This window comes from Oncorhynchus clarkii, chromosome 4, assembly GCF_045791955.1.
Source record: "Oncorhynchus clarkii lewisi isolate Uvic-CL-2024 chromosome 4, UVic_Ocla_1.0, whole genome shotgun sequence".
Taxonomy (NCBI): domain Eukaryota; kingdom Metazoa; phylum Chordata; class Actinopteri; order Salmoniformes; family Salmonidae; genus Oncorhynchus; species Oncorhynchus clarkii.
The window spans coordinates 4,495,778-4,523,191 of record NC_092150.1 but is presented as its reverse complement, the minus strand read 5'-3'; the positions used below and the strand labels follow the sequence as shown (position 1 = coordinate 4,523,191).

At 48.6% G+C, this 27,414-nt stretch overlaps 1 protein-coding gene across 1 annotated transcript in view; it reads left to right on the top strand.

The window, feature by feature from the left end:
• LOC139406301 (myelin regulatory factor-like) overlaps positions 1 to 27,414 on the top strand; it is a 105,896-nt gene that overhangs the window by 46,743 nt on the left and 31,739 nt on the right. Inside the window, exons 2-4 of the mRNA XM_071148773.1 lie at positions 12,597 to 12,687; positions 13,115 to 13,393; positions 19,422 to 19,483. Coding sequence (XP_071004874.1) covers positions 12,597 to 12,687; positions 13,115 to 13,393; positions 19,422 to 19,483 — 432 coding nt within the window. The remainder of the gene's footprint in view (positions 1 to 12,596; positions 12,688 to 13,114; positions 13,394 to 19,421; positions 19,484 to 27,414) is intronic.

Genomic DNA, 27,414 nt, shown 5'->3' with positions numbered 1-27,414 from the left:
CGTATACACAATATTAGGCCCAGCCTTTGGAACTGTGGTTTTCCTAGATATGGCTACTATATTGTGATCACTACATCCAATGGATCTGGATACTGCTTTCAAGCACATTTCTGCAGTGTTAGTAAAGATGTGATCAATACATGTTGATGATTTCATTCCTGTGCTGTTTAACTACCCTGGTAGGTTGACTGATAACCTGAACCAGGTTGTTTATAACTACCCTGGTAGGTTGACTGATAACCTGAACCAGGTTGTTTATAACTACCCTGGTAGGTTGACTGATAACCTGAACCAGGTTGTTTATAACTACCCTGGTAGGTTGACTGATAACCTGAACCAGGTTGTTTATAACTACCCTGGTAGGTTGACTGATAACCTGAACCAGGTTGTTTATAACTACCCTGGTAGGTTGACTGACAACCTGAACCAGGTTGTTTATAACTACCCTGGTAGGTTGACTGATAACCTGAACCAGGTTGTTTATAACTACCCTGGTAGGTTGACTGATAACCTGAACCAGGTTGTTTATAACTACCCTGGTAGGTTGACTGATAACCTGAACCAGGTTGTTTATAACTACCCTGGTAGGTTGACTGATAACCTGAACCAGGTTGTTTATAACTACCCTGGTAGGTTGACTGATAACCTGAACCAGGTTGTTTATAACTACCCTGGTAGGTTGACTGATAACCTGAACCAGGTTGTTTATAACTACCCTGGTAGGTTGACTGATAACCTGAACCAGGTTGTTTATAACTACCCTGGTAGGTTGACTGATAACCTGAACCAGGTTGTTTATAACTACCCTGGTAGGTTGACTGATAACCTGAACCAGGTTGTTTATAACTACCCTGGTAGGTTGACTGATAACCTGAACCAGGTTGTTTATAACTACCCTGGTAGGTTGACTGATAACCTGAACCAGGTTGTTTATAACTACCCTGGTAGGTTGACTGATAACCTGAACCAGGTTGTTTATAACTACCCTGGTAGGTTGACTGATAACCTGAACCAGGTTGTTTATAACTACCCTGGTAGGTTGACTGATAACCTGAACCAGGTTGTTTATAACTACCCTGGTAGGTTGACTGACAACCTGAACCAGGTTGTTTATAACTACCCTGGTAGGTTGACTGACAACCTGAACCAGGTTGTTTATAACTACCCTGGTAGGTTGACTGATAACCTGAACCAGGTTGTTTATAACTACCCTGGTAGGTTGACTGATAACCTGAACCAGGTTGTTTATAACTACCCTGGTAGGTTGACTGATAACCTGAACCAGGTTGTTTATAACTACCCTGGTAGGTTGACTGATAACCTGAACCAGGTTGTTTATAACTACCCTGGTAGGTTGACTGATAACCTGAACCAGGTTGTTTATAACTACCCTGGTAGGTTGACTGATAACCTGAACCAGGTTGTTTATAACTACCCTGGTAGGTTGACTGATAACCTGAACCAGGTTGTTTATAACTACCCTGGTAGGTTGACTGATAACCTGAACCAGGTTGTTTATAACTACCCTGGTAGGTTGACTGATAACCTGAACCAGGTTGTTTATAACTACCCTGGTAGGTTGACTGATAACCTGAACCAGGTTGTTTATAACTACCCTGGTAGGTTGACTGATAACCTGAACCAGGTTGTTTATAACTACCCTGGTAGGTTGACTGATAACCTGAACCAGGTTGTTTATAACTACCCTGGTAGGTTGACTGATAACCTGAACCAGGTTGTTTATAACTACCCTGGTAGGTTGACTGATAACCTGAACCAGGTTGTTTATAACTACCCTGGTAGGTTGACTGATAACCTGAACCAGGTTGTTTATAACTACCCTGGTAGGTTGACTGATAACCTGAACCAGGTTGTTTATAACTACCCTGGTAGGTTGACTGATAACCTGAACCAGGTTGTTTATAACTACCCTGGTAGGTTGACTGATAACCTGAACCAGGTTGTTTATAACTACCCTGGTAGGTTGACTGATAACCTGAACCAGGTTGTTTATAACTACCCTGGTAGGTTGACTGATAACCTGAACCAGGTTGTTTATAACTACCCTGGTAGGTTGACTGATAACCTGAACCAGGTTGTTTATAACTACCCTGGTAGGTTGACTGATAACCTGAACCAGGTTGTTTATAACTACCCTGGTAGGTTGACTGATAACCTGAACCAGGTTGTTTATAACTACCCTGGTAGGTTGACTGATAACCTGAACCAGGTTGTTTATAACTACCCTGGTAGGTTGACTGATAACCTGAACCAGGTTGTTTATAACTACCCTGGTAGGTTGACTGATAACCTGAACCAGGTTGTTTATAACTACCCTGGTAGGTTGACTGATAACCTGAACCAGGTTGTTTATAACTACCCTGGTAGGTTGACTGATAACCTGAACCAGGTTGTTTATAACTACCCTGGTAGGTTGACTGATAACCTGAACCAGGTTGTTTATAACTACCCTGGTAGGTTGACTGATAACCTGAACCAGGTTGTTTATAACTACCCTGGTAGGTTGACTGATAACCTGAACCAGGTTGTTTATAACTACCCTGGTAGGTTGACTGATAACCTGAACCAGGTTGTTTATAACTACCCTGGTAGGTTGACTGATAACCTGAACCAGGTTGTTTATAACTACCCTGGTAGGTTGACTGATAACCTGAACCAGGTTGTTTATAACTACCCTGGTAGGTTGACTGATAACCTGAACCAGGTTGTTTATAACTACCCTGGTAGGTTGACTGATAACCTGAACCAGGTTGTTTATAACTACCCTGGTAGGTTGACTGATAACCTGAACCAGGTTGTTTATAACTACCCTGGTAGGTTGACTGATAACCTGAACCAGGTTGTTTATAACTACCCTGGTAGGTTGACTGATAACCTGAACCAGGTTGTTTATAACTACCCTGGTAGGTTGACTGATAACCTGAACCAGGTTGTTTATAACTACCCTGGTAGGTTGACTGATAACCTGAACCAGGTTGTTTATAACTACCCTGGTAGGTTGACTGATAACCTGAACCAGGTTGTTTATAACTACCCTGGTAGGTTGACTGATAACCTGAACCAGGTTGTTTATAACTACCCTGGTAGGTTGACTGATAACCTGAACCAGGTTGTTTATAACTACCCTGGTAGGTTGACTGATAACCTGAACCAGGTTGTTTATAACTACCCTGGTAGGTTGACTGATAACCTGAACCAGGTTGTTTATAACTACCCTGGTAGGTTGACTGATAACCTGAACCAGGTTGTTTATAACTACCCTGGTAGGTTGACTGATAACCTGAACCAGGTTGTTTATAACTACCCTGGTAGGTTGACTGATAACCTGAACCAGGTTGTTTATAACTACCCTGGTAGGTTGACTGATAACCTGAACCAGGTTGTTTATAACTACCCTGGTAGGTTGACTGATAACCTGAACCAGGTTGTTTATAACTACCCTGGTAGGTTGACTGATAACCTGAACCAGGTTGCAGTTTGAAGCTTTTTCTTTGTTCGTTTTTGTCTTTATGTTTTATTTCACCTTTATTTAACCAGGTAGGCTAGTTCACCTTTATTTAACCAGGTAGGCTAGTTCACCTTTATTTAACCAGGTAGGCTAGTTCACCTTTATTTAACCAGGTAGGCTAGTTCACCTTTATTTAACCAGGTAGGCTAGTTCACCTTTATTTAACCAGGTAGGCCAGTTCACCTTTATTTAACCAGGTAGGCTAGTTCACCTTTATTTAACCAGGTAGGCCAGTTCACCTTTATTTAACCAGGTAGGCTAGTTCACCTTTATTTAACCAGGTAGGCTAGTTCACCTTTATTTAACCAGGTAGGCTAGTTCACCTTTATTTAACCAGGTAGGCTAGTTCACCTTTATTTAACCAGGTAGGCTAGTTCACCTTTATTTAACCAGGTAGGCCAGTTCACCTTTATTTAACCAGGTAGGCTAGTTCACCTTTATTTAACCAGGTAGGCTAGTTCACCTTTATTTAACCAGGTAGGCTAGTTCACCTTTATTTAACCAGGTAGGCTAGTTCACCTTTATTTAACCAGGTAGGCTAGTTCACCTTTATTTAACCAGGTAGGCTAGTTCACCTTTATTTAACCAGGTAGGCTAGTTCACCTTTATTTAACCAGGTAGGCTAGTTCACCTTTATTTAACCAGGTAGGCCAGTTCACCTTTATTTAACCAGGTAGGCTAGTTCACCTTTATTTAACCAGGTAGGCCAGTTCACCTTTATTTAACCAGGTAGGCCAGTTCACCTTTATTTAACCAGGTAGGCTAGTTCACCTTTATTTAACCAGGTAGGCCAGTTCACCTTTATTTAACCAGGTAGGCTAGTTCACCTTTATTTAACCAGGTAGGCTAGTTCACCTTTATTTAACCAGGTAGGCTAGTTCACCTTTATTTAACCAGGTAGGCTAGTTCACCTTTATTTAACCAGGTAGGCTAGTTCACCTTTATTTAACCAGGTAGGCTAGTTCACCTTTATTTAACCAGGTAGGCTAGTTCACCTTTATTTAACCAGGTAGGCCAGTTCACCTTTATTTAACCAGGTAGGCTAGTTCACCTTTATTTAACCAGGTAGGCTAGTTCACCTTTATTTAACCAGGTAGGCCAGTTCACCTTTATTTAACCAGGTAGGCTAGTTCACCTTTATTTAACCAGGTAGGCCAGTTCACCTTTATTTAACCAGGTAGGCTAGTTCACCTTTATTTAACCAGGTAGGCCAGTTCACCTTTATTTAACCAGGTAGGCTAGTTCACCTTTATTTAACCAGGTAGGCTAGTTCACCTTTATTTAACCAGGTAGGCCAGTTCACCTTTATTTAACCAGGTAGGCTACGATATACGATATAACAATTAAACACTGGAGTGATAGATGTGCAAGTAGAGATACTGGGGTGCAAAGGAGCAGAATTCATAAATAAATACAGTATGGGGATGAGGTAGTTGAATGGGCTATTTACAGATGGGCTATGTACAAGTGCAATGATCTGTGAGCTGCTCTGACAGCTGATGCTTGAAGTTAGTGAGGGAGATACGAGTCTCCAGCTTCTGAGAATTTTGCAGTTTGTTTTTTTGCAGTTTGTTCCAGTAATTGGCAGCAGAGAACTGGAAGGAAAGGTGGCCAAAGTAGGAATTGGCTTTGGGGATGACCAGTGAAATATACCTGCTGGAGCGCGTGCTACGGGTAGGTGTTGCTATGGCGACCAGTGAACTGAGATAAGGCGGGGCTTTACTCAGCATAGACTTATAGATGACATGGAGCCAGTGGGTTTGGCGACGACTATGTAGTGAGGCCCAGCCAACGAGAGCGTACAGGTCGCAGTGGTGGGTAGTATATGGGGCTTTGGTGATAAAAATGGATGGCACTGTGATAGACTGCATCCAGTTTGCTGAGTAGAGTGTTAGGGGGATATTTTGTAAAGGACATTGCCGAAGTAAAAGGATCGGTAGGTCAGTTTTACGAGGGTTTGTTTGGCGGCATGAGGGAAGGAGGCTTTTTAAAAAAAAGTATGCTTAAAAGAGCCGCTAACCTAGCTTAAAAACTGCTAACGTTAGCCTATAACCCTCGGGCAAGTAAACAATTGGCGCACTGAAACTCTCAGTGATCCAGTTTCTCCCGATACAAAGCGATACAACTCCTACCACGCTGGAACCATTAATAGACTTGGAAAACTCCTCTGGGACTTCGTTATCTTGACGGCTAACGTTAGCAGTTCAGCTAGGTTAGCGGCTCTTTCAAGCGGACTTTTAATCTGTCAGTTAAATTAAGATTCCGGTACAAGAAATAATGGCTGTTAAAAGCTAATGGCGCCGCGGCAAAAAAAAAAAAGTTTGGCAATTTATGTTGAACATAAGTTAAAATAACAAACTGAGTCGTTCCAACCGGTGTTCAGCTGCGCACTCTGATGACATAGTGAGGGAGCGGACATCGTTACATATTACTGACCGTTACATCATACCGAACTGTTATTGCCTATGCAGAGTCACTTTAATAAGTCTGCCTACATGTACATATTACCTCAATCACCTCGACACCGGTGCCCCCCTGCACATTGACTCTGTAGTGGTACCCCCCCCATGTATATAATCTCACTATTGTTATTTACTGCTGCTATTTAATTATTTGTTTTTCTTATCTCTTACTGTTTTGTTGTTGTATTTTCTTAAAACTGCATTGTTGATTTAATAAGGGCTTTGTAAAGTAAGCATTTCACTGTAAGGTCTACTACACCTGTTGTATTCAGCATTTCACTGTAAGGTATACTACACCTGTTGTATTCAGCATTTCACTGTAAGGTCTACTACACCTGTTGTATTCAGCATTTCACTGTAAGGTCTACTACACCTGTTGTATTCAGCATTTCACTGTAAGGTCTACTACACCTGTTGTATTCAGCATTTCACTGTGAGGTCTACTACACCTGTTGTATTCAGCATTTCACTGTAAGGCTCTACACCTGTTGTATTCAGCATTTCACTGTAAGGTCTACTATACCTGTTGTATACAGCATTTCACTGTAAGGCTCTACACCTGTTGTATTCAGCATTTCACTGTAAGGTCTACTATACCTGTTGTATTCAGCATTTCACTGTGAGGTCTACTACACCTGTTGTATTCAGCATTTCACTGTACGGTCTACTATACCTGTTGTATTCAGCATTTCACTGTGAGGTTCTACACCTGTTGTATTCAGCATTTCACTGTAAGGTCTACTACACCTGTTGTATTCAGCATTTCACAGTAAGGTCTACTACACCTGTTGTATTCAGCATTTCACTGTAAGGTCTACTACACCTGTTGTATTCAGCATTTCACTGTAAGGTCTACCTACACCTGTTGTATTCAGCATTTCACTGTAAGGTCTACTACACCTGTTGTATTCAGCATTTCACTGTAAGGTCTACTACACCTGTTGTATTCAGCATTTCACTGTAAGGTCTACTATACCTGTTGTATTCAGCATTTCACTGTGAGGTCTACTACACCTGTTGTATTCAGCATTTCACTGTAAGGTCTACTACACCTGTTGTATTCAGCATTTCACTGTAAGGTCTACTACACCTGTTGTATTCAGCATTTCACTGTAAGGTCTACTACACCTGTTGTATTCGTAGTCGGCGCATGTGACAAATACAATTTGATTTGATTTGAAAGTTCTACATCTATATTATTGATTATTAGATATTACTGACAGTTACCCACATCAGTACATATACATAAGATAATAATGATTTGGGTCAGATAGAGGAGAGGCATTGTGCTGTGAGGTAGTGCTTTTGTTAGGAGAAAGGCAGTTCCATGTGATCGTGTATAATACTGTGCGTTGCCTTGAATTTGCTCTGGATTTGGGGACAGTGAAGAGACCCCTGGTTGCATTGTCTGGTGGGGTAAGTATGTCTGTCAGAGCTATATGATATGTAAATTGATTATACAGACAATATTGCATTTTTAACAAATTCATATTTTCTCACTAAAACAATAATTGATACAGTCAATCTCTACTCAACTTTGAGCCAAGAGAGACTGACATGCACACTGTTATATTATTGCCGTAGTAGCTCCAAGCTAAGGCAGCTGTTAGCCCCAGGCTAAGGCAATTGTTAGCTTCAAGCTAAGGCAGTTGTTAGCTCCAGGCTAAGGCAGTTGTTAGCTCCAGGCTAAGGCAGTTGTTTGCCCCAGGCTAAGGCAGTTGTTTGCCCCAGGCTAAGGCAGCTGTTAGCCCCAGGCTAAGGCAGCTGTTAGCCCCAAGCTAAGGCAGTTGTTAGCCCCAGGCTAAGGCAGTTGTTAGCTCCAGGCTAAGGCAGTTGTTAGCCCCAGGCTAAGGCAGTTGTTAGCCCCAGGCTAAGGCAGCTGTTTGCCCCAGGCTAAGGCAGTTGTTTGCCCCAGGCTAAGGCAGTTGTTTGCCCCAGGCTAAGGCAGTTGTTTGCCCCAGGCTAAGGCCGTTGTTTGCCCCAGGCTAAGGCAGCTGTTAGCCCCAGGCTAAGGCAGCTGTTAGCCCCAGGCTAAGACAGATGTTAGCCCCAGGCTAAGGCAGTTGTTAGCCCCAGGCTAAGGCAGTTGTTTGCCCCAGGCTAAGGCCGTTGTTTGCCCCAGGCTAAGGCAGCTGTTAGCCCCAGGCTAAGGCAGCTGTTATCCCCAGGCTAAGGCCGTTGTTTGCCCCAGGCTAAGGCAGCTGTTAGCCCCAGGCTAAGGCAGTTGTTAACCTGTCCCATTGTCCTACACTACTAGTTAAAAATGCTTTCAAAGGGTTCTTTGGCTGTCCGCATAGGAGAGACATTTTTGGTTCCATGTAAAAAACTTTTGAGTTCCATGTAGAACCATCTCTGGAGAAAGATCCAAATAGAACCCCAAAGATTCATCCTATGGGGACAGCCCAAAAAAACGTTTAGGTTCTAGATAGCATCTTTTTTTAAGAGTGTACCAATAACTTTTAACCCCGAGATATCCCATCTATAACTGTTTTCACACTCCATCTTGCTCTCTTCTTTGTAAGGGAGAGGTGCCTAAGCACTGATCAGTGAGATTTTAAAATGTGAGTGTTTTGAGACAGAGGGGGAAGAAAGAGAGAGAGAGAGAGAGAGAGAAAAAGAAAATAGTTTATCCAACACTAACAGATAAATTCTTGACATTCCGAACTGAGTAGCAGCTTAATTTATCAAAGACTGGGAGAGAGAGAGAGAGAGAGAGAGAGAGAGAGAGAGAGAGAGAGAGAGAGAGAGAGAGAGAGAGAGAGAGAGAGAGAGAGAGAGAGAGAGAGAGAGAGAGAGAGAGAGAGAGAGAGAGAGAGAGAGAGAGAGAGAGAGAGAGAGAGAGAGAGAGAGAGAGAGAGAGAGAGAGAGAGAGAGAGAGAGAGAGAGAGAGAGAGAGAGAGAGAGAGAGAGAGAGAGAGAGAGAGAGAGACAGAGAGGGAGCGGTCTGGGGTTTTGTGGGTACAGAAAAAAAGTTGCTACCTAAAATCTAAAAAGATACTTCTCCCCACAGGAGAACCCTTTGAAGAACCCCTTTTGGTTCCAGGTAGAACCCTTAATGGTTCCAGGTAGAACCCTTTTGGTTCCAGGTAGAACACCCTCCACCCCCTTCTCCACCTCTTCATTCTCACACTCACTCAACCCCCCCCCCCACAAAAAAAGTTACCTTTTAGTGAAAGTATGGGTGGGTGTGTTAATGGGGATTATGGGGTTGGATCATGTGTTTGGGATTTAGGGAGCTTTCGCTGAGAAGGGGTGAATATGCTCCCACGTCCCTGGATGGAGTGAGAGGAGGGGAATGGGGGATGAAAGGAGGAGTGGAGGTGAGAGGGGGGAAAGAATAGAGGGATTAATTATTTCACACACCAACACTGAAACCAGCACTACCTTCCAGTATACCCAGTAAACTACGCAACACCTGTACTAGCTTCCAGTATAAAGAGTCGCTGTTGCATGATGAAGGAGGAGAGGAGGAGAAGGTAAAGGAGGTGAAGGATGAGGAGGAGGTGAAGGAGGTGAAAGAGGATGAGGTGAAGGAGGAGGATGTGAAGGAGGAGGAGGTGAAAGAGGAGGAGATGAAAGAGGAGGAGGTGAAGGAGGAGGTGAAAGAGGAGGTGAAGGAGGAGGAGGTGAAGGAGGAGGAGGTGAAGGAGGAGAAGGTGAAAGAGGAGGTGAATGAGGAGGAGGTGAAGGAGGAGGAGGTGAAGGAGGAGAAGGTGAAAGAGGAGGTGAATGAGGAGGAGGTGAAAGAGGAGGTGAAGGAGAAGAAGGTGAAGGAGGAGGAGGTGAAAGAGGAGGTGAAGGAGGAGGAGGTGAAAGAGGAGGTGAAGGAGAAGAAGGTGAAAGAGAAGGTGAAGGAGGAGGAGGAGTTTAAGAAGGAGGAGGAGGAGTTTAAGAAGGAGGAGGAGGAGTTTAAGAAGGAGGAGGAGGAGTTTAAGAAGGAGGAGGAGGAGTTTAAGAAGGAGGAGGAGGAGTTTAAGAAGGAGGAGGAGGAGTTTAAGAAGGAGGAGGAGGAGTTTAAGAAGGAGGAGGAGGAGTTTAAGAAGGAGGAGGAGGAGTTTAAGAAGGAGGAGGAGGAGTTTAAGAAGGAGGAGGAGGAGTTTAAGAAGGAGGAGGAGGAGTTTAAGAAGGAGGAGGAGGAGTTTAAGAAGGAGGAGGAGGAGTTTAAGAAGGAGGAGGAGGAGTTTAAGAAGGAGGAGGAGGAGTTTAAGAAGGAGGAGGTATTTTGGTAGCAATGCGTAGTATATTAGGAATATTTTTTTAAATACGACAGAAAAGAGAGGAAGTGATGAAAAAGTAGAAACGCAACCCAAGTATGTCTGGGTAATTAAATTACAGCCCAAGTATGTCTGAGTAATTAAATTACAGCCCAAGTATGTCTGAGTAATTAAATTACAATCCAACTATGTCTGGGTAATTAAATTACAGCCCAACTATGTCTGGGTAATTAAATTACAGCCCAAGTATGTCTGGGTAATTAAATTACAATCCAACTATGTCTGGGTAATTAAATTACAGCCCAACTATGTCTGGGTAATTAAATTACAGCCCAAGTATGTCTGGGTAATTAAATTACAATCCAACTATGTCTGGGTAATTAAATTACAGCCCAACTATGTCTGGGTAATTAAATTACAAACCAAGTATGTCTGGGTAATTAAATTACAATCCAACTATGTCTGGGTAATTAAATTACAGCCCAAGTATGTCTGGGTAATTAAATTACAGCCCAAGTATGTCTGGGTAATTAAATTACAAACCAAGTAGGCCTGGGTAATTAAATTACAAACCAAGTATGTCCGGGTGATTAAATTACAGCCCAAGTATGTCCGGGTGATTAAATTACAGCCCAAGTATGTCTGGCTAATTAAATTACAGCCCAAGTATGTCTGGGTAATTAAATTACAAACCAAGTAGGCCTGGGTAATTAAATTACAAACCAAGTATGTCCGGGTGATTAAATTACAGCCCAAGTATGTCTGGGTAATTAAATTACAGCCCAAGTATGTCTGGGTGATTAAATTACAAACCAAGTATGTCTGGGTAATTAAATTACAAACCAAGTATGTCTGGGTAATTAAATTACAAACCAAGTATGTCCGGGTGATTAAATTACAGCCCAAGTATGTCTGGGTAATTAAATTACAAACCAAGTATGTCTGGGTAATTAAATTACAAACCAAGTATGTCTGGGTAATTAAATTACAAACCAAGTATGTCTGGGTAATTAAATTACAAACCAAGTATGTCTGGGTAATTAAATTACAAACCAAGTATGTCTGGGTAATTAAATTACAAACCAAGTATGTCTGGGTAATTAAATTACAACCCAAGAGGGAACTTGGTATGTCTGGGTAATTAAATTACAACCCAAGAGGGAACTTGGTATGGCTGGGTAATTAAATTACAACCCAAGAGGGAACTTGGTATGGCTGGGTAATTAAATTACAACCCAAGAGGGAACTTGGTATGGCTGGGTAATTAAATTACAACCCAAGAGGGAACTTGGTATGGCTGGGTAATTAAATTACAACCCAAGAGGGAACTTGGTATGGCTGGGTAATTAATCACAGAGTCATCTGTACTCAACCATAAAACCACCTGACGGCACCAACTCAACTCTTGGTTTCTGCACACACACACACACACACACACACACACACACACACACACACACACACACACACACACACACACACACACACACACACACACACACACACACACACACACACACACACACAAGCACACACAAGCACACCATCTGGTCCCCACAGACCCAATTCTCCATGATGTCGTCTCTAAAGAGTCGTTTTGAATCCTACATCCTGTTTTACATCAGTTGACCTTCTGTACATTTTAAAGTTCATCAAAAGAGAAAATGTTGAACATGATGGCAGTTCCCAAACCGACTCTCTGTAGGACATGATATTACCTCTCTCTCTCTGTATGTCATGATATTACCTCTCTCTGTAGTTCATGATATTACCTCTCTCTCTCTGTAGTTCATGATATTACCTCTCTCTCTCTGTAGGACATGATATTACCTCTCTCTCTCTGTAGGACATGATATTACATCTCTCGCTCTCTGTAGGACATGATATTACCTCTCTCTCTCTGTAGGACATGATATTACCTCTCTCTGTAGTTCATGATATTACCTCTCTCTCTCTGTAGGACATGATATTACCTCTCTCTCTCTGTAGGACATTATATTACCTCTCTCTGTAGTTCATGATATTACCTCTCTCTCTCTGTATGTCATGATATTACCTCTCTCTCTCTGTATGCTGTATGTCATGATATTACCTCTCTCTCTGTACCTCTTTCTCTCTGTACCGCTCTCTCTCTGTATGTCATGATATTACCTCTCTCTCTCTGTATGTCATGATATTACCTCTCTCTCTGTAGGACATGATATTACCTCTCTCTCTCTGTAGGTCATGATATTATCTCTCTCTCTCTGTAGTTCATGATATTACCTCTCTCTCTGTAGGACATGATATTACCTCTCTCTCTGTAGGTCATGATATTACCTCTCTCTCTCTGTAGTTCATGATATTACCTCTCTCTCTGTAGGTCATGATATTACCTCTCTCTCTCTGTAGGACATGATATTACCAGCTCCTTGGAGCCAGCGAACATTGACACCAGTATCCTGGAGGACTACATCGGTAAGGAGGACGACAGCACTGACATGTGAGTGACTCAGAGCGATAGCCGGATCAAATGACAATAACGTGTTTCAGGTCGTCCCCTCCACGTGTCAGTCCGCTTTTCTCTTTCTTCAGTTTATTTTCTAATGAATATGACCCTGTTCCCAGATCAGTTGTTGCTGTATTTTGTACCTTAACCATAGGAGTTGTCTACAGCCCAAACAGATCTGGGATCAGCTTATAAATACAACCCAACAACAACTTTTTCTAACCTGGGTCATCTTCTTTTGGCACCAAACAGATAAAAAACCACCTGGACTTTAAGAATTTGTTCTTAATTAACTGACTAACCTAGTTAAATAAAGGTTCAATTAATTAAAATAAACAACAACAGATTCATAACATAACATTTCCAACAGAACTGATGATAACGAAACACAACTGTATCTTTTGTCTCTGTGTTTTTCCAGCTGTTTCTCTGAGGTCCACAGCGGTGCCCCAGGGGCTAACTCCTACTCGTTAACCCAGGCCGGAGTCTCCTCCGCTGGGAGTCTATTGTGTGGCGTGAGCTCCCCTATCTCCCTACGTCAAGGAAACCCCCAGCCCCACCAGACACCCTATCCCCCACCCCCTCCTCTGGGCCTGCTGAGACACAACAACTACCCTTGCCTGGGGCAACAGCACCACCAGCAGAACCAGAACCAGCAGCACCACATCAAGCCTGAACACAGAGGAAACTACGCACCTGGGTGAGTTGACTGGGACTGGGAGGAGATGTGTAAGGGACTGGGACTGGGAGGAGATGTGTAAGGGACTGGGTCAGGGAGGAGATGTGTAAGGGACTGGGAGGAGATGTGTAAGGGACTGGGAGGAGATGTGTAAGGGACTGGGAGGAGATGTGTAAGGGACTGGGAGGAGATGTGTAAGGGACTGGGAGGAGATGTGTAAGGGACTGGGAGGAGATGTGTAAGGGACTGGGTCAGAGAGGAGATGTGTAAGGGACTGGGTCAGGGAGGAGATGTGTAAAGGACTGGGTCAGGGAGGAGATGTGTAAGGTCCTGGGTCAGGGAGGAGATGTGTAAGGTCCTGGGTCAGGGAGGAGATGTGTAAGGTCCTGGGTCAGGGAGGAGATGTGTAAGGGACTGGGTCAGGGAGGAGATGTGTAAGGGACTGGGAGGAGATGTGTAAGGGACTGGGAGGAGATGTGTAAGGGACTGGGTCAGGGAGGAGATGTGTAAGGGTCTGGGTCAGGGAGGAGATGTGTAAGGGACTGGGTCAGGGAGGAGATGTGTAAGGGACTGGGAGGAGATGTGTAAAGGACTGGGTCAGGGAGGAGATGTGTAAGGGACCGGGTCAGGGAGGAGATGTGTAAGGGACTGGGAGGAGATGTGTAAGGGACTGGGAGGAGATGTGTAACGGACTGGGAGGAGATGTGTAAGGGACTGGGAGGAGATGTGTAAAGGACTGGGTCAGAGAGGAGATGTGTAAGGGACTGGGAGGAGATGTGTAAGGGACTGGGAGGAGATGTGTAAGGGACTGGGTCAGAGAGGAGATGTGTAAGGGACTGGGAGGAGATGTGTAAGGGACTGGGTCAGAGAGGAGATGTGTAAGGGACTGGGAGGAGATGTGTAAGGGACTGGGAGGAGATGTGTAAGGGACTGGGAGGAGATGTGTAAGGGACTGGGAGGAGATGTGTAACGGACTGGGAGGAGATGTGTAAGGGACTGGGAGGAGATGTGTAAAGGACTGGGTCAGAGAGGAGATGTGTAAGGGACTGGGAGGAGATGTGTAAGGGACTGGGAGGAGATGTGTAACGGACTGGGAGGAGATGTGTAAGGGACTGGGAGGAGATGTGTAAAGGACTGGGTCAGAGAGGAGATGTGTAAGGGACTGGGAGGAGATGTGTAAGGGACTGGGAGGAGATGTGTAAGGGACTGGGTCAGAGAGGAGATGTGTAAGGGACTGGGAGGAGATGTGTAAGGGACTGGGTCAGGGAGGAGATGTGTAAGGGTCTGGGAGGAGATGTGTAAGGGACTGGGAGGAGATGTGTAAGGGACTGGGAGGAGATGTGTAAGGGACTGGGAGGAGATGTGTAAAGGACTGGGTCAGAGAGGAGACGTGTAAGGGACTGGGAGGAGATGTGTAAGGGACTGGGTCAGAGAGGAGATGTGTAAGGGACTGGGAGGAGATGTGTAAGGAACTGGGTCAGGGAGGAGATGTGTAAGGGTCTGGGAGGAGATGTGTAAGGGACTGGGTCAGAGAGGAGATGTGTAAGGGACTGGGTCAGGGAGGAGATGTGTAAGGGACTGGGAGGAGATGTGTAAGGGACTGGGTCAGGGAGGAGATGTGTAAGGGACTGGGTCAGGGAGGAGATGTGTAAGGGACTGGGAGGAGATGTGTAAGGGACTGGGTCAGGGAGGAGATGTGTAAGGGACTGGGTCAGGGAGGAGATGTGTAAGGGACTGGGTCAGAGAGGAGATGTGTAAGGGACTGGGTCAGGGAGGAGATATGTAAGGGACTGGGTCAGGGAGGAGATGTGTAAGGGACTGGGTCAGGGAGGAGATGTGCAAGGGACTGGGTCAGGGAGGAGATGTGTAAGGGACTGGGTCAGGGAGGATATGTGTAAGGGACTGGGATGAGATGTGTAAGGGTCTGGGAGGAGATGTGTAAGGGACTGGGTCAGGGAGGAGATGTGTAAGGGACTGGGTCAGGGAGGAGATGTGTAAGGGACTGGGAGGAGATGTGTAAGGGTCTGGGAGGAGATGTGTAAGGGACTGGGTCAGGGAGGAGATGTGCAAGGGACTGGGTCAGGGAGGAAATGTGTAAAGGACTGGGTCAGGGAGGAGATGTGTAAGGGACTGGGTCAGGGAGGAGATGTGTAAAGGACTGGGTCAGGGAGGAGATGTGTAAGGGACTGGGTCAGGGAGGAGATGTGTAAGGGACTGGGTCAGGGAGGAGATGTGTAAGGGACTGGGTCAGGGAGGAGATTGTAAGGGACTGGGTCAGAGAGGAGATGTGTAAGGGACTGGGTCAGGGAGGAGATATGTAAGGGACTGGGTCAGGGAGGAGATGTGTAAGGGACTGGGTCAGGGAGGAGATGTGCAAGGGACTGGGTCAGGGAGGAGATGTGTAAGGGACTGGGTCAGGGAGGATATGTGTAAGGGACTGGGATGAGATGTGTAAGGGTCTGGGAGGAGATGTGTAAGGGACTGGGTCAGGGAGGAGATGTGTAAGGGACTGGGTCAGGGAGGAGATGTGTAAGGGACTGGGAGGAGATGTGTAAGGGTCTGGGAGGAGATGTGTAAGGGACTGGGTCAGGGAGGAGATGTGCAAGGGACTGGGTCAGGGAGGAAATGTGTAAAGGACTGGGTCAGGGAGGAGATGTGTAAGGGACTGGGTCAGGGAGGAGATGTGTAAAGGACTGGGTCAGGGAGGAGATGTGTAAGGGACTGGGTCAGGGAGGAGATGTGTAAGGGACTGGGTCAGGGAGGAGATGTGTAAGGGACTGGGAGGAGATGTGTAAGGGACTGGGAGGAGATGTGTAAGGGACTGGGTCAGGGAGGAGATGTGTAAGGGTCTGGGTCAGGGAGGAGATGTGTAAGGGACTGGGAGGAGATGTGTAAGGGACTGGGTCAGGGAGGAGATGTGTAAGGGACTGGGTCAGGGAGGAGATGTGTAAGGGACTGGGGGGAGATGTGTAAAGGACTGGGTCAGGGAGGAGATGTGTAAGGGACTGGGTCAGGGAGGAGATGTGTAAGGGACTGGGAGGAGATGTGTAAGGGACTGGGAGGAGATGTGTAACGGACTGGGAGGAGATGTGTAAGGGACTGGGAGGAGATGTGTAAAGGACTGGGTCAGAGAGGAGATGTGTAAGGGACTGGGAGGAGATGTGTAAGGGACTGGGTCAGAGAGGAGATGTGTAAGGGACTGGGAGGAGATGTGTAAGGGACTGGGTCAGGGAGGAGATGTGTAAGGGTCTGGGAGGAGATGTGTAAGGGACTGGGAGGAGATGTGTAAGGGACTGGGAGGAGATGTGTAAGGGACTGGGAGGAGATGTGTAAAGGACTGGGTCAGAGAGGAGACGTGTAAGGGACTGGGAGGAGATGTGTAAGGGACTGGGTCAGAGAGGAGATGTGTAAGGGACTGGGAGGAGATCTGTAAGGGACTGGGTCAGGGAGGAGATGTGTAAGGGTCTGGGAGGAGATGTGTAAGGGACTGGGTCAGAGAGGAGATGTGTAAGGGACTGGGTCAGGGAGGAGATGTGTAAGGGACTGGGAGGAGATGTGTAAGGGACTGGGTCAGGGAGGAGATGTGTAAGGGACTGGGTCAGGGAGGAGATGTGTAAGGGACTGGGAGGAGATGTGTAAGGGACTGGGTCAGGGAGGAGATGTGTAAGGGACTGGGTCAGGGAGGAGATGTGTAAGGGACTGGGTCAGAGAGGAGATGTGTAAGGGACTGGGTCAGGGAGGAGATATGTAAGGGACTGGGTCAGGGAGGAGATGTGTAAGGGACTGGGTCAGGGAGGAGATGTGCAAGGGACTGGGTCAGGGAGGAGATGTGTAAGGGACTGGGTCAGGGAGGAGATGTGTAAGGGACTGGGATGAGATGTGTAAGGGTCTGGGAGGAGATGTGTAAGGGACTGGGTCAGGGAGGAGATGTGTAAGGGACTGGGTCAGGGAGGAGATGTGTAAGGGACTGGGAGGAGATGTGTAAGGGTCTGGGAGGAGATGTGTAAGGGACTGGGTCAGGGAGGAGATGTGCAAGGGACTGGGTCAGGGAGGAAATGTGTAAAGGACTGGGTCAGGGAGGAGATGTGTAAGGGACTGGGTCAGGGAGGAGATGTGTAAAGGACTGGGTCAGGGAGGAGATGTGTAAGGGACTGGGTCAGGGAGGAGATGTGTAAGGGACTGGGTCAGGGAGGAGATGTGTAAGGGACTGGGTCAGGGAGGAGATTGTAAGGGACTGGGTCAGAGAGGAGATGTGTAAGGGACTGGGTCAGGGAGGAGATATGTAAGGGACTGGGTCAGGGAGGAGATGTGTAAGGGACTGGGTCAGGGAGGAGATGTGCAAGGGACTGGGTCAGGGAGGAGATGTGTAAGGGACTGGGTCAGGGAGGATATGTGTAAGGGACTGGGATGAGATGTGTAAGGGTCTGGGAGGAGATGTGTAAGGGACTGGGTCAGGGAGGAGATGTGTAAGGGACTGGGTCAGGGAGGAGATGTGTAAGGGACTGGGAGGAGATGTGTAAGGGTCTGGGAGGAGATGTGTAAGGGACTGGGTCAGGGAGGAGATGTGCAAGGGACTGGGTCAGGGAGGAAATGTGTAAAGGACTGGGTCAGGGAGGAGATGTGTAAGGGACTGGGTCAGGGAGGAGATGTGTAAAGGACTGGGTCAGGGAGGAGATGTGTAAGGGACTGGGTCAGGGAGGAGATGTGTAAGGGACTGGGTCAGGGAGGAGATGTGTAAGGGACTGGGTCAGGGAGGAGATTGTAAGGGACTGGGTCAGGGAGGAGATGTGTAAGGGACTGGGTCAGGGAGGAGATTGTAAGGGACTGGGTCAGGGAGGAGATGTGTAAGGGACTGGGTCAGGGAGGAGATGTGTAAGGGAGTGGGTCAGGGAGGAGATGTGTAAGGGACTGGGTCAAGGAGGAGATGTGTAAGGGACTGGGAGGAGATGTGTAAAGGACTGGGTCAGGGAGGAGATGTGTAAGGGACTGGGTCAGGGAGGAGATGTGTAAGGGACTGGGAGGAGATGTGTAAGGGGGGGGGGGGAAGAGGAGGGGGGGTAATTTCTACAATGACGATTCCTTCATCACACAGTGAAACCAGACTGACACCATAGTTCAGTTCCGTTTTGTAATCAGTGCTTGATTAACTCCACTAAACCATCGAAGACCGGAGGGAGGGTGATATCAGAAACGAGTCATATTACAGAAACCGCATGGACAGGATAGACTCAATGGAAATAACTTGTAATCAGTCACAAACTAACTGGAGAACATATCACTGTTTTCTCCTTGTGAAAAAAAACAGAACTATCATTTTAGAAGAAAAAACAGCAATCAAAGTTTAGTTTAGTTTAATTTAGTTTAGTTTAGTTTAGTTTAGTTTAGTTTAAACAATAACAACGTGATTTCCCCGACCGCTGTTTCTGTTAAAAACCAAATAAAATCTGATGGGGGAATGAGAAATGTTAACCACTCTCAAATTCATAGACAGAAGTATAGATGCAAAGCTTGACCATCCGTGATATAAACATTATATTTTTAAACCATGAGCTGTATAGTGTTTATTTACATTGACTTTGTTTACAAACATTGGAGTTAAATAAGTTTATATTCTGGGTTCTGATGGGGGTACGACAGTTGAACTAAACTCATGAGGCATTCACAAGTTATATTCTTCAACAATCAATAGGTACATATCATTAATTTATAAGTACAAACAAATGGATGAAGCCACCTCAGATTGCCCCTTTAAAGGGAAATTCCACTCAAAAGCTATCTTGTGAATGTTTATTTCATTAGTCCACTGTTTGGAACAGCCCAACATGTTTTTTTTTTCACGTCAGAAATCAAGTCTTCAAGATCTAGAACTTTCTAACAACAGAACGTGTCACAGTACGATGCGCTTCGTACAGCGCTGTGACCCTCTCTGTATTTTAGAAAGTTCTAGATCTTGAAAAGTTATGGTAGATGAAGTGTTTCCTTAATAAAGCAAGCTATCAACAAAGTGTGTGCTTTATCCCAACCTTGCGAATATTTCTGGATGTTCCAGGAGCCTCCCAGAGTCCCCCCCAGACTCCAGTTCTGAGCCGTACTCCCCTCAGCAGGTCAATGGTAAGTCTGAGCCCTCTTTTTCCCTGACTCGCCCCTGCCTATCATTTCTTTATCTCTCTCACCCCCTGCCTCTCCTCTCTCTCTCTCGCCCCTGCCTCTCCTCTTTCTCTCTCGCCCCTGCCTATCCTTTCTTTATCTCTCTCACCCCCTGCCTCTCCTCTCTCTCGCACCTGCCTCTCCTATCTCTCTCTCGCACCTGCCTCTCCTCTCTCTCTCTCGCCCCTGCCTCTCCTCTCTCTCTCGCACCTGCCTCTCCTCTCTCTCTCTCGCCCCTGCCTCTCCTCTCTCTCTCGCACCTGCCTCTCCTCTCTCTCTCTCTCGCCCCTGCCTCTCCTCTCTCTCTCTCGCACCTGCCTCTCCTCTCTCTCTCTCTCGCCCCTGCCTCTCCTCTCTCTCTCTCTCTCTCTCGCACCTGCCTCTCCTCTCTCTCTCTCGCCCCTGTCTCTCCTCTCTCTCTCTCTCTCTCTCGCACCTGCCTCTCCTCTCTCTCTCTCCCCCCTGCCTCTCCTCTCGCTCTCTCGCCCCTGCCTTTCCTCTCTCTCTCTCTCGCCCCTGCCTCTCCTCTCTCTCTCACCCCTGCCTCTCCTCTCTCTCTCTTTCTTGCCCCTGCCTCTCCTCTCTCTCTCTCACACCTGCCTCTCCTCTCTCTCTCTCTCTCTCCCCTGCCTCTCCTCTCTCTCTCTCGCCCCTGCCTCTCCTCTCTCTCTCTCTCGCCCCTGCCTCTCCTCTCTCTCTCGCCCCTGCCTCTCCTCTCTCTCTCTCTCGCCCCTGTCTCTCCTCTCTCTCTCTCTCTCTCTCTCTCTCGCACCTGCCTCTCCTCTCTCTCTCTCTCCCCTGCCTCTCCTCTCTCTCTCTCGCACCTGCCTCTCCTCTCTCTCTCTCGCCCCTGCCTCTCCTCTCTCTCTCGCCCCTGTCTCTCCTCTCTCTCTCGCCCCTGTCTCTCCTCTCTCTCTCTCGCCCCTGTCTCTCCTCTCTCTCTCTCGCCCCTGCCTCTCCTCTCTCTCTCACCCCCTGCCTCTCCTCTCTCTCTCGCCCCTGTCTCTCCTCTCTCTCTCTCTCTCGCACCTGCCTCTCCTCTCTCTCTCTCTCTCGCACCTGCCTCTCCTCTCTCTCTCTCTCTCTCGCACCTGCCTCTCCTCTCTCTCTTTCTCTCTCGCCCCTGTCTCTCCTCTCTCTCTCTCTCTCTCGCCCCTGCCTCTCCTCTCTCTCTCTCGCCCCTGCCTCTCCTCTCTCTCTCTCGCCCCTGCCTCTCCTCTCTCTCTCACCCCCTGCCTCTCCTCTCTCTCTCGCCCCTGTCTCTCCTCTCTCTCTCTCTCTCGCACCTGCCTCTCCTCTCTCTCTCTCTCTCGCACCTGCCTCTCCTCTCTCTCTCTCTCGCACCTGCCTCTCCTCTCTCTCTCTCTCTCTCTCGCCCCTGTCTCTCCTCTCTCTCTCTCTCTCTCGCCCCTGCCTCTCCTCTCTCTCTCTCTCTCTCGCACCTGCCTCTCCTCTCTCTCTCTCGCCCCTGTCTCTCCTCTCTCTCTCTCTCTCTCTCTCTCGCACCTGCCTCTCCTCTCTCTCTCTCTCTCTCCCCTGCCTCTCCTCTCTCTCTCTCGCCCCTGCCTCTCCTTTCTCTCTCTTTCGCCCCTGCCTCACCTCTCTCTCACCCCCTGTCTCTCCTCTCTCTCACGCCCCTGTCTCTCCTCTCTCTCTCTCTCGCCCCTGCCTCTCCTCTCTCTCACCCCCTGTCTCTCCTCTCTCTCTCGCCCCTGTCTCTCCTCTCTCTCACCCCCTGTCTCTCCTCTCTCTCACCCCTGTCTCTCCTCTCTCTCACCCCCTGTCTCTCCTCTCTCTCACCCCCTGTCTCTCCTCTCTCTCACCCCCTGTCTCTCCTCTCTCTCTCTCACCCCCTGTCTCTCCTCTCTCTCACCCCCTGTCTCTCCTCTCTCTCGCGCGCCCCTGTCTCTCCTCTCTCTCTCTCACCCCTGTCTCTCCTCTCTCTCTCTCTCTCACCCCTGTCTCTCCTCTCCCTCTCGCCCCTGTCTCTCCTCTCTCTCTCGCCCCTGTCTCTCCTCTCCCTCTCGCCCCTGTCTCTCCTCTCTCTCTCTCACCCCTGTCTCTCCTCTCCCTCTCGCGCCTGTCTCTCCTCTCCCTCTCGCCCCTGTCTCTCCTCTCTCTCTCACCCCTGTCTCTCCTCTCCCTCTCGCCCCTGTCTCTCCTCTCCCGCTCGCCCCTGTCTCTCCTCTCTCTCTCTCTCACCCCTGTCTCTCCTCTCTCTCTCTCACCCCTGTCTCTCCTCTCCCTCTCGCGCCTGTCTCTCCTCTCTCTCTCTCACCCCTGTCTCTCCTCTCTCTCTCTCACCCCTGTCTCTCCTCTCTCTCTCTCACCCCTGTCTCTCCTCTCTCTCTCTCACCCCCTGCCTCTCCTCTCTCTCTCTCACCCCTGCCTCTCCTCTCTCTCTCTCGCCCCTGCCTTTCCTCTCTCTCTCTCTCGCCCCTGCCTCTCCTCTCTCTCTCACCCCTGCCTCTCCTCTCTCTCTCTTTCTTGCCCCTGCCTCTCCTCTCTCTCTCTCACACCTGCCTCTCCTCTCTCTCTCTCTCTCCCCCTGCCTCTCCTCTCTCTCTCTCGCCCCTGCCTCTCCTCTCTCTCTCTCTCGCCCCTGCCTCTCCTCTCTCTCTCGCCCCTGCCTCTCCTCTCTCTCTCTCTCGCCCCTGTCTCTCCTCTCTCTCTCTCTCTCTCTCTCTCTCGCACCTGCCTCTCCTCTCTCTCTCTCTCCCCTGCCTCTCCACTCTCTCTCTCGCACCTGCCTCTCCTCTCTCTCTCTCTCGCCCCTGCCTCTCCTCTCTCTCTCGCCCCTGTCTCTCCTCTCTCTCTCGCCCCTGTCTCTCCTCTCTCTCTCTCGCCCCTGTCTCTCCTCTCTCTCTCTCGCCCCTGCCTCTCCTCTCTCTCTCACCCCCTGCCTCTCCTCTCTCTCTCGCCCCTGTCTCTCCTCTCTCTCTCTCTCTCGCACCTGCCTCTCCTCTCTCTCTCTCTCTCGCACCTGCCTCTCCTCTCTCTCTCTCTCTCTCGCACCTGCCTCTCCTCTCTCTCTCTCTCTCTCGCCCCTGTCTCTCCTCTCTCTCTCTCTCTCTCGCCCCTGCCTCTCCTCTCTCTCTCTCGCCCCTGCCTCTCCTCTCTCTCTCTCGCCCCTGCCTCTCCTCTCTCTCTCACCCCCTGCCTCTCCTCTCTCTCTCGCCCCTGTCTCTCCTCTCTCTCTCTCTCTCGCACCTGCCTCTCCTCTCTCTCTCTCTCTCGCACCTGCCTCTCCTCTCTCTCTCTCTCTCTCGCACCTGCCTCTCCTCTCTCTCTCTCTCTCTCGCCCCTGTCTCTCCTCTCTCTCTCTCTCTCTCGCCCCTGCCTCTCCTCTCTCTCTCTCTCTCTCTCTCGCACCTGCATCTCCTCTCTCTCTCTCGCCCCTGTCTCTCCTCTCTCTCTCTCTCTCTCTCTCGCACCTGCCTCTCCTCTCTCTCTCTCTCTCTCCCCTGCCTCTCCTCTCTCTCTCTCGCCCCTGCCTCTCCTTTCTCTCTCTTTCGCCCCTGCCTCACCTCTCTCTCACCCCCTGTCTCTCCTCTCTCTCTCGCCCCTGTCTCTCCTCTCTCTCTCTCTCGCCCCTGCCTCTCCTCTCTCTCACCCCCTGTCTCTCCTCTCTCTCTCGCCCCTGTCTCTCCTCTCTCTCTCGCCCCTGCCTCTCCTCTCTCTCACCCCCTGTCTCTCCTCTCTCTCTCCTCTCTCTCTCTCTCGCCCCTGCCTCTCCTCTCTCTCACCCCCTGCCTCTCCTCTCTCTCTCTCTCTCGCCCCTGTCTCTCCTCTCTCTCTCTCGCCCCTGTCTCTCCTCTCTCTCTCTCACCCCTGCCTCTCCTCTCTCTCTCACCCCCTGTCTCTCCTCTCTCTCTCTCACCCCCTGTCTCTCCTCTCTCTCACCCCCTGTCTCTCCTCTCTCTCACCCCTGTCTCTCCTCTCTCTCACCCCCTGTCTCTCCTCTCTCTCACCCCCTGTCTCTCCTCTCTCTCTCTCTCTCTCGCCCCTGCCTCTCCTCTCTCTCTCTCTCTCTCGCACCTGCCTCTCCTCTCTCTCTCTCGCCCCTGTCTCTCCTCTCTCTCTCTCTCTCTCTCTCGCACCTGCCTCTCCTCTCTCTCTCTCTCTCTCCCCTGCCTCTCCTCTCTCTCTCTCGCCCCTGCCTCTCCTTTCTCTCTCTTTCGCCCCTGCCTCACCTCTCTCTCACCCCCTGTCTCTCCTCTCTCTCTCGCCCCTGTCTCTCCTCTCTCTCTCTCTCGCCCCTGCCTCTCCTCTCTCTCACCCCCTGTCTCTCCTCTCTCTCTCGCCCCTGTCTCTCCTCTCTCTCTCGCCCCTGCCTCTCCTCTCTCTCACCCCCTGTCTCTCCTCTCTCTCTCCTCTCTCTCTCTCTCGCCCCTGCCTCTCCTCTCTCTCACCCCCTGCCTCTCCTCTCTCTCTCTCTCTCGCCCCTGTCTCTCCTCTCTCTCTCTCACCCCTGTCTCTCCTCTCTCTCTCTCACCCCTGCCTCTCCTCTCTCTCTCACCCCCTGTCTCTCCTCTCTCTCTCTCACCCCCTGTCTCTCCTCTCTCTCACCCCCTGTCTCTCCTCTCTCTCACCCCCTGTCTCTCCTCTCTCTCACCCCCTGTCTCTCCTCTCTCTCACCCCCTGTCTCTCCTCTCTCTCACCCCCTGTCTCTCCTCTCTCTCTCTCACCCCCTGTCTCTCCTCTCTCTCACCCCCTGTCTCTCCTCTCTCTCGCGCGCCCCTGTCTCTCCTCTCTCTCTCTCACCCCTGTCTCTCCTCTCTCTCTCTCTCTCACCCCTGTCTCTCCTCTCCCTCTCGCCCCTGTCTCTCCTCTCTCTCTCGCCCCTGTCTCTCCTCTCCCTCTCGCCCCTGTCTCTCCTCTCTCTCTCTCACCCCTGTCTCTCCTCTCCCTCTCGCGCCTGTCTCTCCTCTCCCTCTCGCCCCTGTCTCTCCTCTCTCTCTCACCCCTGTCTCTCCTCTCCCTCTCGCCCCTGCCTCTCCTCTCTCTCTCTCTCTCGCCCCTGTCTCTCCTCTCTCTCTCTCGCCCCTGTCTCTCCTCTCTCTCTCTCACCCCTGCCTCTCCTCTCTCTCTCACCCCCTGTCTCTCCTCTCTCTCTCTCACCCCCTGTCTCTCCTCTCTCTCACCCCCTGTCTCTCCTCTCTCTCACCCCTGTCTCTCCTCTCTCTCACCCCCTGTCTCTCCTCTCTCTCACCCCCTGTCTCTCCTCTCTCTCACCCCCTGTCTCTCCTCTCTCTCTCTCACCCCCTGTCTCTCCTCTCTCTCACCCCCTGTCTCTCCTCTCTCTCGCGCGCCCCTGTCTCTCCTCTCTCTCTCTCTCACCCCTGTCTCTCCTCTCTCTCTCTCACCCCTGTCTCTCCTCTCCCTCTCGCGCCTGTCTCTCCTCTCTCTCTCTCACCCCTGTCTCTCCTCTCTCTCTCTCACCCCTGTCTCTCCTCTCTCTCTCTCACCCCTGTCTCTCCTCTCTCTCTCTCACCCCCTGCCTCTCCTCTCTCTCTCTCACCCCTGCCTCTCCTCTCTCTCTCTCACCCCTGTCTCTCCTCTCTCTCTCTCACCCCTGCCTTTCTCCTGCCTCGAACACAAAATAGTCAAGAACAGAAAAAAAGACTGTCAAAATTAGTTCGTTAATAGAGAGAGAGAGAGAGAGAACTAGAGCGAAAACAAGAGAAACAGAAATGTTTGGTGACTCTAGACTCAGTCAGACAGGGAGTTAGTTAGTCAGGAAGTGTTTTGTGACTCAGTCAGACAGGGAGTTAGTTAGTCAGGAAGTGTTTGGTGACTCAGTCAGACAGGGAGTTAGTTAGTCAGGAAGTGTTTGGTGACTCAGTCAGACAGGAAGTTAGTTAGTCAGCAAGTGTTTGGTGACTCAGTCAGAAAGGGAGTTAGTTAGTCAGGAAGTGTTTGGTGACTCAGTCAGACAGGGAGTTAGTTAGTCAGCAAGTGTTTGGTGACTCAGTCAGACAGGGAGTTAGTTAGTCAGGAAGTGTTTGGTGACTCAGTCAGACAGGGAGTTAGTTAGTCAGGAAGTGTTTGGTGACTCTAGACTCAGTCAGACGGGGAGTTAGTTAGTCAGGAAGTGTTTGGTGACTCTAGACTCAGTCAGACAGGGAGTTAGTTAGTCAGGAAGTGTTTGGTGACTCTAGACTCAGTCAGACAGGGAGTTTGTTAGTCAGGAAGTGTTTGGTGACTCTAGACTCATCGGAGGACTACGATGAGTCAGATCAGTGGTAAAACAGGGAGTGGAGCCGGAGAGATAGACTGATGAATCAGTATCTCTACACAGGTAGGTTTGTAGTATATACTTACAGACGGAATTACTGTCCCAAATAGCGCCCTATTCCCTATATAGTGCACTACTTTCGACGAGGGCCACTGGGGACCATAGGGCTCTGTTTGAAATTAGTGCACTATGTAGGGAATAGGGCGCCATTTGGGACAGTGCATAGTTGTGCAGTATGTCTCTCCACAGGTAAAATAGGTGTAGACTGATACGGTCCGTCCGTCCGTCTCTCTCTGCGGTGCTTCTGTTCAGATCAATAGATGTTACTGATCTCTTCTGGTCATTTAAATGGAAGAACAAGAGTTGGACAAAATGTAGTTAATAAGTTGGTGTAAATCAATACATTCTTAACAGAGAAAAGCTCCTGTGTCATTTATTGTTTTAAACTTTATCCAATTTATCTGGAGACGAAATTTGATCATAGAACTTAAATAAATTAAATGTTGTTGTTTTTTTTCGCTCTGTGGAAAATCGTGTTTTGATGTGGAATCTAGATTCTAAAATCTGCTTTCTTAAATACCTGATGGAACTGTGAAATGTTGTCATAATAGCTGGATTTCATTTAATATATTTCAATACATTTCTCACTGAAATTCTAGGTTTATTTCTGAATTCCAATACACGTTGTAGTAGGCTATACAAACTCACAATGTAGCCTGCATACGTCAACACAATGTGCTCACGTCCACCTGTGTTGGTCTTTCCCATCAGTGAGAAGGTGCGGGAAGGTCTTATCTGATTGGCTGAGCTCCAGGAAGGAACAATGGAAAGTACCATTAGCCTAAGGTGGAGGGAACCTGGACTGATTACACACTAGATGAGGAATTAAATATAATATGACAATATTGGATATAGATCTTAGTGATGGGAAGGTTGACCAGGCGGGAAGGTTGACCAGATGGGAAGGTTGACCAGGTGGGAAGGTTGACCAGGTGGGAAGGTTGACCAGGTGGGAAGGTTGACCAGATTTGAAGGTTGACCAGATTTGAAGTTTGACCAGATGGGAATGTTGGCCAGATTTGAAGTTTGACCAGATGGGAATGTTGACCAGATGGGAAGGTTGACCAGATGGGAAGGTTGACCAGATGTAAAGGTTGACCAGATTTGAAGATTGACCAGATGGGAAGGTTGACCAGATTGGAAGGTTGACCAGATTTGAAGGTTGACCAGATGGGAAGGTTGACCAGATGGGAAGGTTGACCAGATGTAAAGGTTGACCAGATTTAAAGATTGACCAGATTTGAAGGTTGACCATATTTAAAGGTTGACCATATTTAAAGGTTGACCAGATTTGAAGGTTGACCAGATTTGAAGGTTGACCAGATTTGAAGGTTGACCATATTTAAAGGTTGACCATATTTAAAGGTTGACCAGATTTGAAGGTTGACCAGATGGGAAGGTTGACCAGATTTGAAGGTTGAGCAGATGGGAAGGTTGACCAGATTTGAAGGTTGACCAGATGGGAAGGTTGACCATATTTAAAGGTTGACCAGATTTGAAGGTTGACCAGATGGGAAGGTTGACCAGATTTGAAGGTTGACCAGATGGGAAGGTTGACCAGATTTGAAGGTTGACCAGATTTAAAGGTTGACCAGAT